A 15,847-nucleotide genomic window follows, 5' to 3' on the forward strand; every position below is an offset into this window, starting at 1 on the left:
CATATTTCGAAATCAAATGGAAGACCAATTTTTTGATGATTCTTTGATTACATATATTGAAAAAGAAATTATTTTGAATTTTAGCATAGATTCAATTATATAAGAGTTTAACAATATGAAAAAGCATAAAGCAAGAGTTAAGTGAATTGACATTGAATTATGTAATAAAACTCCTTCAAACTTTTAATATTAGGTTCATATATGATTTATGTACTCTGTTTATAATATAAAAAAAATTATTTTCGCCACCTACTATAAAAATTTCTGAATCCGCCTCTGGTACTAACATTATATAAATAAATTTTAAATTAAAATAAGATCATGTATAATATTAATTATATTTCACTTAACATCGTTTTAAAAATCATGAATTTACAATTAGTAAGTATTATTATTAATACACTTGCATATGAAAAAATCTCTAATTTATTCATAAGTGATTAAAGGTTGGTTATGTTGCCTACCAATTTAATCTTTCTACATTTATATATATTACCTTTTCTCTACTGTTTGATTAAATTCACATCAACGGTTCAAAAAACTCAAAACCATACAAAATTAACAGATAAACCAATGGGTCGCACCCCTATCCCTCTCTTGAATCATGCTGAGCTTTCCCAATAATGTTTTTTTTTTTCATAACCTGCATATATTTTTTTTTTTTTGATAACATAACCTGCATATATTTTAAAATTGAAGGACTTGAACTTAGTGAGGAATTATCTAGAAAGGGCGTAAGCAATGAAGCTCAGACAACTGTTTACCGTATTTATGACCGGAAGTTATGGGCTTGAGATTTTATATTCTTGGAAAGTAATCCATTTACAGCCTGCTTGAACATTGAATTATATCTTCTGCGGTGCACCATGTTATATTAAATTACATCAACCTCATCCTCACTTTGATCCTAAATTATTAAGATCGTTTTACCCATATAAAAAGAAAGAATAAATTAAAAAAAGAAAGATATACTATATGTATAATAAAAAATTAAAATTAAAAAATTAAAATATATTAAGTTAAAAATAAAATGAATTTAATTCATTTTCTTTAAAGAGAGAAAGAGAGAGGGGGAAAAAGAATTACTGATTTTAACATCAACGATAATAAATGCATAACATGGATTAAAATTCAATTGCACATTCAACAAAATTTATTAGCCCTCTCTTCTCTGCTAGAATTCAACTAGAATTCTAGAAACTAGAATTCAACTAAAGCTTGTCAAACGGAGCGGCCCAATCAATGCATTTAATGACGGCTACAAGAAATGTATTTTTTTGTTTCCTTTACAAAGCCATACATTAAATTTTTATGCAACCAAATAAAGAAAGTCTCTGATACCAAACCACATCTAGTTACGGAAAAAAAAAAAAAAAAAAAAGGAGGAAAGAGAATTATAAAGTTGAAAGGCTAAAAAGTAAACACAGCTCATTTATTAGACCAATTTTATATTAGAGACCCCAACCTATCTTTTGGTCTAAAGTCTCCAGGCATCTATAACACTAACCACCATCATAACTGCCAACTATGATTCGCTATTGTTTAAGAGTCTGATACGGTTTTGATGCATAAATGAGAACCTAACTTACTTCTTCCATGTAGTTTGTAGATAACATAACACGCTTACTTAAAAACATTCCATTTCATGCAAACGTGTCGTCATTACAATAAGTGCTGCAAAATGCAATACCATACGCCCCATGTGAGCAGTTGGAGAACTTCATTACAATATTTATTTCATTACTTAAGTGCACATATGAAATTCTATACTCTATCCATAGCTAGGATGGCACCTCCCTCTTGTCATTTTACCCATTGACTATGTTAAATTAATAAGGCAAGGAATGCCAGATAATGAGAGGACTAGCTATTACAGATTCATACATGATCACTATATATAAATAAGGCTCAAGGCAGCTTCAACTTTCATATCTGCGTATACCTAAATATTAGCTAACAGCTAGTCACATATTTGCATATAGAAAATTGTAAGTTTCAAACTTTCATCAGGATGGAGTTAAAGGCTACATTAGCAGGTAATGCCTCGTTGAGGAGAGGGTTGGAGTTCTTCAAAGCTCCCAATCAAAAGAAGAAGAATACAACAAAGCATTTGTTGGAAGGCATGGTTCCAAAGGGAATTATTAATGGTAATGGAGGGGTAGGAGTTGTTTCATGCACGGAGGAAGATGGAGGGGTGGTGAGGATGAAGATTGTTGTGAAAAGGAGCGACTTAAAGCAGCTGGTGGAACTCATGAGTGGTGTCAAAGGTGAAGCACATAAGCCAACAATGTCTTCATCAACAGTGGAACAACGCTTGAATATTATGTTATGGAGAAAGCAATATCTATCCAAAGCCAAACCGTACAAGTGCTGGAGTCCTGTTCTACAAAGCATCCCTGAAGAGCTTTGAGCTTCTCATTACTTGTGCACTGTATATGTGCTTTCATCTTCTTGTACTGCTGTTCATTTACATTCAGTAGAAAAAAAATAAAAAAAATAAAGGAAAAGAAAATAGAAATTATGTTCAATGTGAGTTTAATTAACTGTATGAACGTGGATCATTATTATTCCAGTTTTTATAGGTTAATGTATAATTCGTTCACTTTGGACTCGAATCCTTTGTATTTATTTATAGAATCAGATTTATTTCCCTTTATTTTCAAATGTGTCACAACAAACAAGAGTAAGTGTTGTTTAAGTAAGAAAGAAAAAGTAATGATGATTGTGATTGACTAATCATGTTGTAATGGTAATGCATGTACTTCTTTGTTTGTTATTCATTTGTAGGAAATTTATTAAAATTCATAGACGAAGTCATTCATAAATCACAAATGAAGATTTGGGTTACTTTGATAAATATTTGAATTACCTTATGTTTTGTGTTTATATTAAAAATTTAATTAAATTTTTTAAGGGAGTTTGAAAACAAAATAATTACTTTTTATGTTGTAAATGGTAAGTAACGGCGGACTCAGGAATTTTTATGATATGAGGTGAAAATAAAATATCAAAATTATAAATGTTATTAGAACTAATAGAAGGAGCTAACTATTATAAATATTTTTGAGGAAAAAAATTAACCATTAACACTAGTAATCTACTATTATTATTATAAAAATTTAATTTTATACATGGGTTCGCTTTTTCTGCAGTTACTGCAGAAAAATTATCTGTAGTGAGCCCAATATGATGTCATTTTGGGACGAAAATTATGGTATTTTTGTAATTTTAATTTATTTCAGGGTTATAATAGTCTTTATATTTATAACTTTTTAAGATTTCAGTACCAAAACGACATCGTTTTGGGAATAAATGCAGATAACTTATCTGCAGTAACTGCAGAAACATTTTTCCCTTTATACATATAATAATAAAAAGATGAGGGTTATATTGAAAAATTTTATTTTATTTTACAAACTATACTTTGTCTTACCGGTAAGACTTCACTCATTAATGTTTTACCAGTAAGACATAATGTAGTTTGTAAGAGTTTGTAAATAAAATATTTGTAAATATAACATTTCCCTAATAAAAGAAGGGTTTATAAGAGTTATGTGATAGGAAAAGTAATTGTGTAATGTTATAGAAATTCGTTTTACGTGCCGTAATTTTTTTTTTTTCAAAAAGTGTGGACCCCACAAAATATTGTGTGTATAGAAAACTTTATTGTGTCATGTTAAATGACAAATGCAAACTCCATGAAAGAATCAAAGTTAAGAAGACCAAGTTCTTCTCCTTTGGTCAGCTCGCAACTGTTAGTGATTATTTACTTACACAACATAAGTAGAATCATTTGCCATTATTTTCATTTTAATTTTATGTTTATTGTTGACTCTTGTAGATGATTTTTCTAATAAATAAGAAGCGAGAAATATAACATGGGCAGGTTATATTTATGAGTGGGGATATTCTTATTACTAAAAAAATTCACTATCAATATCTTCATTATCACCATTGGATCAACATTTTTTTTTTTTTCAAAAACTTTTTAGTATTCTCTCTCTTTGATCCAATGATAATTGTGGAGGTAGTGGGTTGGTAGTAGATATTTTTGGTAGTAAGACTATCTCCTCTCTATATTTACAAACTTTTTTGTTTACAAACTCTTATAAACTACACTATATTCTTCCGGGAGAATACAAACTTTTACAAACTACACTATATTCTCCCGCGAGAACATAGTATAATTTGTAAAAAAATTCAAAAAAATTTGTAAACATATCCTATCCCATGTAACATTGGCAAAGGTCAGTACACAAAAAAGATAATAAAAAATAGACATTCATCTATTAATACAGTGTATGAGACTATGAGTAAGAAAATCAAAAATCTCTAACTAAAAATGCTAGCATTGTATCTAAAAGAAATACTGAATACTGAATTGTGAAGGATGACGGTATTCTGTGTCTATGCAAGATGCATTCTCCCTGTTCGACGAGATGTCCCTTTCAAGCACCTTTGCCTGCAATGTCATGATCATAGGGTAATAGGATAATGGGTTGTTTCTTGATGCATTCAATATGTATTGCACAATGCAATTGTTGAAAATATTCAATTGTCAGATATGTGAAGTCCCAAATTAGTTAGAGATAGAACCAGTGAAGATTATATAAGCACGAAAAAGACATAAACTCATATCTTTTCATGATTTTGGATTGAGATGTATCAAATCCACTAATTGTGCTCTCTCTCTTAGAAGTATCCCTTGCCTGTTGCCTGTTTATGTTTACAACGCGCTTATTGTTATGCATGGGAAGCTTGGTTACATTGGTTCTGCATTCAGAGACTTGGATTCATGGGAACTATATCATTAGTGCTTATTCTTTGGTCCAACAAAATTTGAGCTCTTTGAAATGGTTTAGAGACATGCTGCGACTTGGGATTCCGCCCAATAAGTTCAGCTTAATAAACATTCTCAACGCGTCTTCTTTCTGTGTTTAGCTGTTGGGGGAAGAGGAATACATTGCTTTGCTCTCAAAATGAGTTTTGAATTAGATGTTATGGTTCATAAATGGCTCATTGACACGTGATGCTATGTGTTATGGGCCTGAACGAGAAGCTCATATTTTAGAAGGGTGCAAAAAAAAGGCAATAGAAAGAGAAAATTAAAGGAAATAAAGGAAAGAAATGACTCGTTGAGATGTGATACTATGTGTTATGGGCCCGTATAAGAGATTCATACTCTAGAAGGGTCAAAAAAAGACAATAGAAAGAAAAAATTAAAAGAAATAAAAAAAATAATCATTGTACGACAACTATGGACCTGGCATTGGGCTCCAAAAAAACTACTAAAAGTCCAAAATTCACTACTCGTAAATTTTATAAATAAGAGGCAAAGCTTGTACGAGACCTATTCTCTTTCTCGTATGTTGCACATCACCTATTTGGCTATACTATTCTATTGTGTATAGTAATCCTTTATAGATATACCTAAGAGAGTCTTAGATCCAACATCAACCTATCAAATTGTTGATTGAACGTCTCTACCCAAAGTCCAGAACACTATGTTTTGCCGTGAGGGTTTTTGATGGGATATCTTTAACAAATGTTAGTGGCTCGGAATGCAATGATTGGCAGTTATGCTGAATGGTCTGCTTCCTTCATATGCACAAATAGGATCTTATTGACCAAGCCATGAGTTTTATTGAAGAAATGCCACTGTTGCCTACTTCCGATATGGAATTGTAAACAAAGGAAACATATAAAAAATGAACTCAACTTCTTTCTTTCTAGCACCTACGGTAAAATATATCATGAACATAGATGGAGCAGAGAAAACCCTTTTACAGACTAAATTTAGCAAATGCATCCATGCTGTCACCAAGTTTATGCCATCAGACTTCGCTAAGCAAAGTTAGCTGAGAACTCTTGTAAGATTGGCAATATGATTTGGACTCATCGCGATTACACTGACACTTCAAGTCCTGTTCTTATCAGAAAAAAAAAACAAAAAAAAACACAAGAGTATGTGAAGATTTCCATATTGCTATAAAGTTAGTTGAGTGAAATATAGTGGTAAGGATTACTCATCCACGATTTTTCTAATAGTCAACAAGAATGTCACTTTATTCAATAAAAAAAATTCTGACTCTAGCATTTTTTTTCTTATATAAAGCATAAGAAAATAAAATATTACTCATTAGAAAAAGTGTACACTTCATATCCGTGGGTTTTGTGCAGAAATTATGGCCAGTTGCTGTCTAGAAATTGAAGCGGTTTACAAAGTAATTAATTAAAAGAGTGATAGGCAAAGAACCAAGGTTAAAATTTAACATTAAGTGGGTAAGAATGTCTCGATAACTTGACACAAGATCAGAAGCAATGATTAGACTATTAGAGTTGTTAGCATGACTAATTAAGAATTATAATAAACTTGGATAATCAATCATTGTGTAGCAACAACTATCAGTTTGGGTCAATGAGTTGATGGCTCTCACATGGCAAATAACACCGAACACCGTCTTTGGACTCTTTACCGTGCTGTGCGGGCCGTGATTACTGATTCCACGAGTTCATTCCCTACCTCGTCCTTTTCACTTTCGTTTTCTCTGTTTTCTAAAGATATTTTCACATTCAATGTCGTTAAATCATTAAGTTCCTATGGCATTCTGTAATTTAAAAAAAAGAAGAATATTTTCACGTTCAATATCATAAACCCGGTTTGAAATGTCTACGGAAAAATGTTCACATAATTCTACATTAATAATAAAAAGTATGAGCCAGATGTTTTAAAAACAAGATTATATACCTAACATTATGCTTCCTCTGTATGCTAGTTGTTTTCTGCCAATCTTGTACTACAATTATAATACAATACTATGTTTGGTAATCAAAGAAACCTTAATTCAATTGACACTAAAAAAATTTTAGGGATTTAAATTTGGGAAAAATGTTTGTCATTTTAAATGATATAAAGTTATCTCATTTTAAGAAAGAGATAGACACAGAATACATTTTTTTATTTAAATTTTAAATTAAAAAATATCATCAATTTTCTCTCTCCCATGATTTTTATTTTTTGTGTTTATCTTTCTCCTAAGATGACATAATTTATGTCATTTAAAATGACAAACACCAAGCCCTTTAAATTTTGAGAGTAAAGTATCTTTTGACTCCTCAACAAAAATTATAGAGGTCATTTTAATTTCTTAAAAAAAATTAACTTGTGATTTCTCTAAAATTCAAAATAAACTAAGTTAATTGAAATTGTGATTCTTCTGAAATTCAAAGAAGACTCGTATTAATCCCTTAAAAAGACTAATATGGATCAATTTTAAATTTCATAGAATCACTAGTCAATTTTTTTCCTAAAGAATTAAATTGAATCTTATAATATTTGTTAAGAACTCAAAAAATACTTTATTCTAAATTTGAATTATGTTGATTTACCTGTACTTTAATTCCCCTGATCTCACTTTAATCTCCGATTCCTCGGATCTCCATGTTAGGTTTTAGATTGTACTCGAGTCTAATTCTAAAAATATGGTAACTTCTTTTCAAATTAATCAGCATAGAAGAAAACTCGAAAAAAAATTTTATTTACAAGTTATAAGAAAAAGAAAAGAAAAATATCTAATGTTTTATCAATTTACAATGGGTTACTGAACTAAAAAAAAAAAAAAAAAAACTTTTTCATCTACTGGTCAAACCGAAAGTTCCAAAAAAAGTAGAAGTGTCCTTCTGTGTTCAGTCAACGTTTTCTTCCCCTTCCTCGTCGTCATCATCTTCATGCTGCAGCTGATCATCGTCATTATCTTGATTATTCTCAATTGTTCTTGTTTTACAAAACAACCCAACAAAAGCCTCGAAAAGGGTGTTGAAGCAACCAAACCCTTGTCGTCTTGTTTGGCAACCACAGAAGCACTCTTCCATCAACTTTTCAAAGAAACCTTTATGCCCAACCTCTGGGGGAGTGGACATGGGTTGCAGATAAGCCAAAGCCGCATGCTTTAAGAGCGGATTCTTGATGGGGATCTCATTCCAGCTCGCATTGTTAGGGTGTTCCATGATGTCCCTCAGGCTCGTGTACGACACCCTTGTCATATCTAATTATCTATATCCAAAACCTCCAACTACGTACGAAGGTGGTCGTTGTGCAATTGTGCTCTGTTCAAGAGTAGATGAATAAAATATAAGAGTTTTAGTGGAAAATCGGGCTTAATTGATACAATATTGTTCCATTGGAATTTTAGATGACAGCTAACTCTTTGAATATTTGAATATTTACTGCATAATCTTATCTTTTGATGGATAATTATACCAGTCTTTATCTTTCTTTTTTTTCTCTCTGTAAAGTAATGGAATTAATGTTTTTATATAATTTTATTTTCTATATATATATAAAAGTGTGTGGAGTTGTATAAAAAGAAAAGAGAAAAAAAAATCGACCCTATATATTTTTTGAAGTTAACTCGATCCTAATTATCTTTTTGAGATCCCAGTATTTTCACAAGTTTTGATTTTTGAACTGGCTATAAGACTAATTCAGAATATGGGATAGGTTAAGAATAAAAATAGGATTTGATTAATCTCATGTTAAAGGATATAAGTTATCTCATGTCATAGAGATAAATTTATGAGTTTCACCATCTGAAAAGAAAAAGGTGGCACAGTTATCGAATGGTGTGTAAGAGATAAAATTATCACATGTGACATAAGAGTAATTTTTTCCATAAAATTATTGGAACCGAACCTGTATATTTTTATATGTATATAGATAATTTTCAATAAAATTATATAAAAAAAAACACTAATCTCCCTGTGTAATTTGTAGATGGTGATTAGTTTAGTGGTATGTGTGAATAATAGAAATTTTAGAAGCTGGCACGTGAGTGTTTGGGTTTTATTATGGGGCGTCTCTTATGAGGTGTTGATACGTGTCATATTTTTTTCAAAAAAAATAATAATTTAATCATAAAACTTCTGAAGGCCATAACTTTTGACTCGGGTATCAAATTCAGGTAATTTTTTTTTATTCCACATAATTTTTCGAGATTTACGCAATGACATCTCATTTGATATATTTTATTTCTCAAAAACATAATTTAAATTTAAATCAGGTAATCCTTCTTCCTTAGAGATTTAGAATATTTATTTAATATTTCCTTTATTAATACAGATTTTTCAAATTTATTTTTGAGTTTAAATCACAAATCAAATCTTTATTTTGTTTTCCTTATTAATAATACTTGTTACTTTTAATTTAAATCACAAACCAAATTTTTTTCATAATAAAAATAAAAAATTTTATTTTTTTAAATTAAATTACACATCAAATCTTGATTTATTTTTTGTATTAAATCACAAACGCAGAACTCAGAGGCTTCTGAGTTTAAAAATGTGACACGTGTCAACACCTGATACGTCATCAATCACGTCTAAATTTGGTTTCAATCAAGAGGCAATCACGCCTAATTTAAGTAATTTTATTTTTTAAAAACATTCATAAGTCATCATTAATTTTAGACCACGAATAATAACCCAGAAGCTTATAGCATTAATCATTAATTTCAAAAATAATATCATTTTTCCTTAGAGATTTAAAATAAATATTTAATTATTTTCTTTTCTACAGATTTTTCAAATTGATTTTTATGTTTAAATCACAAATCAAATCTTTATTTTGTTTTCCTTATTAATAATAATTTTTATTTTTATTTTTAATTTAAATCACAAACCAAATTTTATTTATAATAAAAAAAATTTATAAAAAAAATTAAATCACAAATCAAAATTTTATTTATTTTTTATATTACATCATAAATTCAGAACTGAGAGGCTTCTGGGTTTAACCGCTCTTATAATATCATTCTTGTAAATTAAAATTGTGTTTGTGAGAAATAAAATATGTCAAATGAAATGTCATCGCGTAGATCTCGCAAAGTTATGTGGAATCAAAAAAAGAATTACCTGATTTGGATACTCGAGTCAAAAGTTATGGTCTTCAGAAGTTTTATGATTAAATTATTATTTTTTTTTAAAAAAATATGACACGTGTCAACACTCATGAGAAACGCCCCATTGGGACGTCTCCCCTTAGGGTGAGACGCATCAATGAGGCGTCACATCTGACGTCCAAAAGAGGCATCACATTGTGCAATAGATCCGTAATTATTCCTAAAACTGTAACAAATATATAATTATTTTATTAAAAATCATTAAAGTAATTTTTTTGCCGACTAAGTGCATCATCTATTGAAATAAGAAAAATTTGATTCAATAAAGTGCCTTTTTTCACATTTATTTTTGTTGTTGTTAATGTCGTGAATCTCATTTATTTATAATTATAATAAGAGAGAATCTTTTACTGGAAATTAAGTTAATCTTGTATGTATTTTCTTAAAAATAAAAAACTAAAAAAATTAATCTTGTATGTGACGTATTTATGGAGACACAGCGCTCATAAATTTGCATCTGAATGTTGAAGACCGAGGCCACACGCCTTACCACCTGCTTGCTGCATAGTGTAAAAAAGTTTTTCAATTATTTTCTTAAAATGAAATATTTAATGAAAATTTCATAAATTATTATAAATTTTAGTTCAGGCGTGACACAAATCATATCAATTAGTAGAATATTCACCAAAGAAATGTTTTCGTTGCAAATCAGCATTTTTCCAAGCACAAATTTCAATACATGATAATAAAAGTGTTTGGCTTAGTCACACTCTTACTTGTTCACATTTTGACACGTAATTAGTTACTCATTAAACTAAACTCCACAACCGCTTCTTATTCTTCCTTTCTGCTTTCATCTCACATCTTCTCTTTTTTTATGCCTTCTGCTGTTTACTAATTCCTCAAACAGGTTCAATGTTTTCATTGTTATTTTCTTTTTATTTTAAGTGACAACATTTTTGTTTTGGCTTCGGCTCTCCTGAGAAACCCACCTTGTTCTATGATTCATTCAATTGTATGATGTGTTACATTGATTTGCTTCTTAAAACATGCATGGATAACCATCGTTTATTTAAAAAGAAAATATATATATTTGGGACATTGATTTGCTTCTTAAAACATGCATGAGAGACAATAGTAGACATTAAATCAGTATGTTTTTGTAAAAATGGTAACTTGTGGTGAAGTGGTTAACATAATTCAAATGCAGAGTTACTGAGAATTATAGCAAATGTGAGCTGAAATGGAGTCCAGTGATGCTGAATACATAGCTCTGGGAGAAGGTTCTACTCCACTGTTAAAGAAGGTTTCAATTATACCTCTCATCTTCTTGATCTTTTACGAGGTCTCAGGAGGACCCTTTGGTGTTGAAGATTCAGTAAGGGCAGCTGGTCCATTGTTGGCTCTCCTTGGTTTCTTGGTTTTTCCATTCATATGGAGTGTTCCAGAGGCACTTATAACTGCAGAAATGGGTACTATGTTCCCAGAGAATGGTGGGTATGTGGTTTGGGTTTCATCTGCATTGGGTCCTTACTGGGGTTTTCAGCAAGGTTGGATGAAATGGCTTAGTGGGGTCATTGACAATGCTTTGTACCCAGTTTTATTTTTGGATTACCTCAAGTCAGCTATTCCAGCTTTAGGAGGTGGTTTTCCAAGGATAATAGCAGTGCTAGTTGTAACTTTAGCTCTCACTTACATTAACTATAGGGGATTAACCATAGTTGGTTGGGCTGCAATATTATTGGGAATATTTTCATTACTTCCTTTCATGGTTATGGGAATTATAGCAATTCCCAGAATAAAACCAACCAGGTGGTTAATGGTAGATTTGAACAAAGTGAACTGGGGTTTATACTTGAACACTCTTTTCTGGAACTTGAACTACTGGGACTCGGTTAGTACCCTTGCAGGAGAGGTGGATGATCCTGGTAAAACCCTCCCAAGAGCTCTTTTCTATGCTGTTATTTTGGTTGTTTTTGGGTATTTATTCCCTCTTCTGATAGGAACTGGAGCTATTTCAGTTAATGGTGAGCTATGGTCTGATGGTTACTTCGCAGAAGTTGCTAAATTAATTGGAGGTATTTGGTTAAGATCTTGGGTTCAAGCAGCAGCTGCTTTATCAAATATGGGGATGTTTGTGGCTGAGATGAGCAGTGACTCGTTCCAACTTCTGGGGATGGCAGAAAGGGGTATGCTTCCTCAATTCTTTGCTAAAAGGTCACGTTATGGGACTCCTCTTATTGGCATTTTGTTCTCTGCATCTGGTGTGGTTTTGCTTTCATGGTTGAGTTTCCAAGAAATAGTTGCTGCAGAAAACTTCTTGTACTGTTTTGGGATGCTTATGGAGTTCGTAGCATTTGTTAAGTTAAGGATGAAATTCCCATCTCTCTATCGGCCTTATAAAGTACCTGTTGGGACAATGGGAGCAATATTGATGTGTGTGCTTCCATCATTACTAATATTTGTGGTTTTAGCCCTTTCTTCTTTTAAGGTCTTCATTATAAGCATCTCAGCTGTGATGATGGGGCTTATCTTGCAGCCTTGTTTGAAATATATGGAGAAGAAAACATGGTTTAGATTTTCTGTTAATCCTGATCTTCCAGATATTTGTGCCTCCTAGAACTAGTTTTATATATCATCAAGAGCGTTGTAAGAATTGAATGCAAGTCTTTTAAAGATGCTGGTTAATTATTCTCAAAAAGACATGTTCCACCTCTTTGCAATTCTTAAATCGTGTTTGAACTTTGAACTAATTATCAAGTCTTCACTTCATAGAAGCTTACGAGCTTCAAATTATTTTTACTGCAGATGTCATTGTCCGTTTTGTCACTTATGTCATATATGCAATTTGTGACTACAAATCCAAAGTGTAGTTTTCTGTCTACTTGTGTGCTTCGTTTTTCTTTTTTCTTTTTCCGGCTAAGTGCCTGCCCATTTTGTAAAACCTAGGCTCTGAATCTTGAATATTTACTTTGATGAAAAATCTCAAGATCAACTACTTTCTTGAGAAAAGAATTGTAAGCCATTAATACACTATGCTGGATTAAGATCCTTTTAAAAAAAAAAAAAAAAATCGCTAGAAAGACACAAACAACTAGGATTTGTTGGCTTAGCTCTTGAAATGATGGGTCCTATATAAGATTTGTTGTGTGTTTTTCTTTCCAAACACAACATTGTCATGTTCTCAAGGAAAAGAAAAGAAAATGATCCAAGTCTCTCTGGTCTCTAGGTACAAACAGAACCTAAATGTCCATACTGTTGGCCGGTGAGTCACATGCATGACACGTAATAAAACTTAGTGTCTCTAACTAAAGATGAATATATTAATAAGCAGGTTTGTCTGTTGTTTAAGCCCTTAATGAATAAAACTACAACCTGTTGATGAGGACTATGTCATTGAATATGGTGGAAATTCCACGTGGCAAACATCCAAATGGAAGGACCAGAAACAATGAAATGAAGATACCTTCCCAATGTCTGATTACCAAGTCACAACACAAGAATGTGGAAGCTATAATGCTTTGATAACAGATCGGACATTCCAACGCTTCTTTTGCAAAGTTCTTGGCTTTTTGCATGGAACGTAATCAAACAACGTGAATATAAAAGAAGATTTCCAGATTCTCTGTATCTCTTTGGCTCTTGGATGGAAAAGATATAACAAGAACATTGTCAAACAACCCACCCTGGTTGAAAGGAGAAAGAAGAGAAGAAGAAACAAAGGAAGAAAACATGGGAAGCCAGAAAAACACACCATCACCAAGCAGCCCAAAGAGAAACTCAAAAACACTACATGACCTATTTGAACAAGAGAAACCACCTTTCCCCATCCCATCTTCTCCTGCTTCAGGAAATGAAGAACTTGTCAATGCTATTTCTTATTGCACCTTCGTTTTCACCTTCACTGATCCTTCAGAATCTCCTGCTCAGAGAGACTCCAAGCGGCTCCAACTCACAAGGCTCATATCTATATTGAAGTCCTCCAAGAAGCCAGTGCATGAGAAAGTTCTGGGACCTCTAGTGGCCATGATCTCAGCCAATCTCTTCAGGCCACTCCCTCCATCTACCAACCCTTCTTCCATCTCAGACTTGCCTGAAGAAGAAGACCCCATCTCCACATTTTCACCTTTATGGTCACATCTCCAAATAGTTTATGAAATCCTACTCAGGCTTGTTAATAGCATAGACCAAAAAATGCTGAGGGAGTATATAAATCATTCTTTCCTCCTCAAGCTCCTAGCACTTTTCCAGTCTGAAGATCCAAGGGAACGTGAAAGTTTAAAGAATGTGTATCACAAGATATATTCTAAGTTCATCTCTGATCGTTCTGTCATGAGGAAATCAATGACAGATGTGCTCTTGAACTATGTGTTTGAGACAGAGAAGCATCCTGGTATTGCAGAATTGCTTGAGATATGGGGAACCATAATCAATGGATTTACCGTGCCACTGAAGGAAGAGCACAAGTTGTTCCTCATGAGAGTGCTCATTCCTCTGCACAAGACCAAGGGAATGCAAGTGTACCATAGGCAACTGGCTTACTGCGTATCACAGTTTGTGCAGAAGGAGCCTATGCTTGGAGGAGTTGTTGTTAGAGGAATTTTGAGGTACTGGCCTGTCACAAACTGTCAAAAAGAAATCTTGTTAATTGGGGAGTTGGAGGATCTGGTGGAGAATTTAGACCCTGACCAATATCGTAAGTTGGCCTTGCCCTTGTGTACCCAGATCACAAAATGCATAAACAGTTGGAATTCCCAGGTAAATCTCTTATTGATGTCCATAATTTGTTCTACTCAAAATGTCATATATATATATATATATATATATATATATATACTCATGCTTTGTCCCCAAAAGAAAGAAACAAGGTTTTCATGGTATCTTCTTCATTCTCAAGCACAAGGCTAGAAAAGCACACAGTTTGCTTTGCTTTATTTCCCTTCACGTCTTTCTTATTCCATTGTGACTTGTCAGTTTTCTGAATTTTGGATTTGGTAAACACTGACTTTGTTTTATGATACATAAATACGATTTAGGTAGCCGAGCGTGCACTGTATGTATGGAACAATGAGCAGTTCGTGAAAATGGCATCAACAGGAATGGTAGAAGTATTTCCTGTAATAGTAGAAGGAATGGAGAAGAACCTGAAGTGGCATTGGAGCAAGAGCGTTCGGCAACAGACAGAAAGTGTGAAGGTGATGCTGGAAGAAATGGATCCAGTTCTATATTCAAAGGGTCTCAGGGACATGGAAGCTAAAGAATCAGAGGCACATCAACAACATATCAAGAGAAAACTGAGATGGGAGAGAATAGAATCGGCAGCTGCCAAGAATCAGTTTCTCAATCCTCAATATTATATTTGTGTCTCCCACTGAACTATCAATGTATGCAAATTTGTGCTGGCAATACCAATTTTCCTTAATCAAATACAACAATAACTGCATGGTCATCATTGTTTGAAAGTTGCTTACTTGTTGTTGACAATGACAAATATCAACACATCAAAGAAGTAGTTGCCAGCTGTACTTCGTGATATTCAATAGAAGGCAATTCTAAATCAAATAACAAATGAATGACCAAAATTTAAAAGAATCATCATATAAACAGGAAACACAAACACCCAGATGAACAACTGCTGAGTCTGTTATTACACGAGTACATCCAAGGTCCAGAACCAAATGTTAACACTGTCTTTATTAACTACGCATTTTGACGTCGTTAGAAAGATGTTTTGTCCTTACTTCCGTTGAGCAGAAACCGAGACTCTTTCTTTTTCTTTCCTTTTTTTCAAAACGATATTTAAAAAATTAATTATTACATCTTTATAATACTTTTACTCTCAAAATAATAAGTCACTACAAGTATAGTAATTATTATTTTATGTCTCCTCTTGATAAATTCTCTGCCAATTATCCAGACAGAGTGATCAATTTCACAGAATTTTTTAATAT

At 32.3% G+C, this 15,847-nt stretch overlaps 2 protein-coding genes across 2 annotated transcripts; both read left to right on the top strand.

Moving 5' to 3' along the window:
• Positions 1 to 11,139: 11,139 nt before the first annotated feature.
• On the top strand, positions 11,140 to 12,516 carry LOC133284473 (probable polyamine transporter At1g31830). Its single transcript, XM_061481489.1, has one exon. It carries the CDS (start codon positions 11,140 to 11,142, stop codon positions 12,514 to 12,516), a length of 1,377 nt encoding a protein of 458 aa, XP_061337473.1.
• Positions 12,517 to 13,628: 1,112 nt separating this feature from the next.
• On the top strand, positions 13,629 to 15,271 carry LOC133284474 (serine/threonine protein phosphatase 2A 57 kDa regulatory subunit B' beta isoform-like). The gene is made up of 2 exons (XM_061481490.1): positions 13,629 to 14,654; positions 14,933 to 15,271. The coding sequence occupies exons 1-2, from the start codon at positions 13,629 to 13,631 to the stop codon at positions 15,269 to 15,271; spliced, it is 1,365 nt and encodes a 454-aa protein (XP_061337474.1).
• Positions 15,272 to 15,847: the final 576 nt, after the last annotated feature.

The sequence above is a fragment of the Gastrolobium bilobum genome, unplaced genomic scaffold, assembly GCF_033153095.1.
Source record: "Gastrolobium bilobum isolate Gb01-03AN ecotype WA unplaced genomic scaffold, APGP_CSIRO_Gbil_v1 utg2164, whole genome shotgun sequence".
NCBI lineage: Eukaryota > Viridiplantae > Streptophyta > Magnoliopsida > Fabales > Fabaceae > Gastrolobium > Gastrolobium bilobum.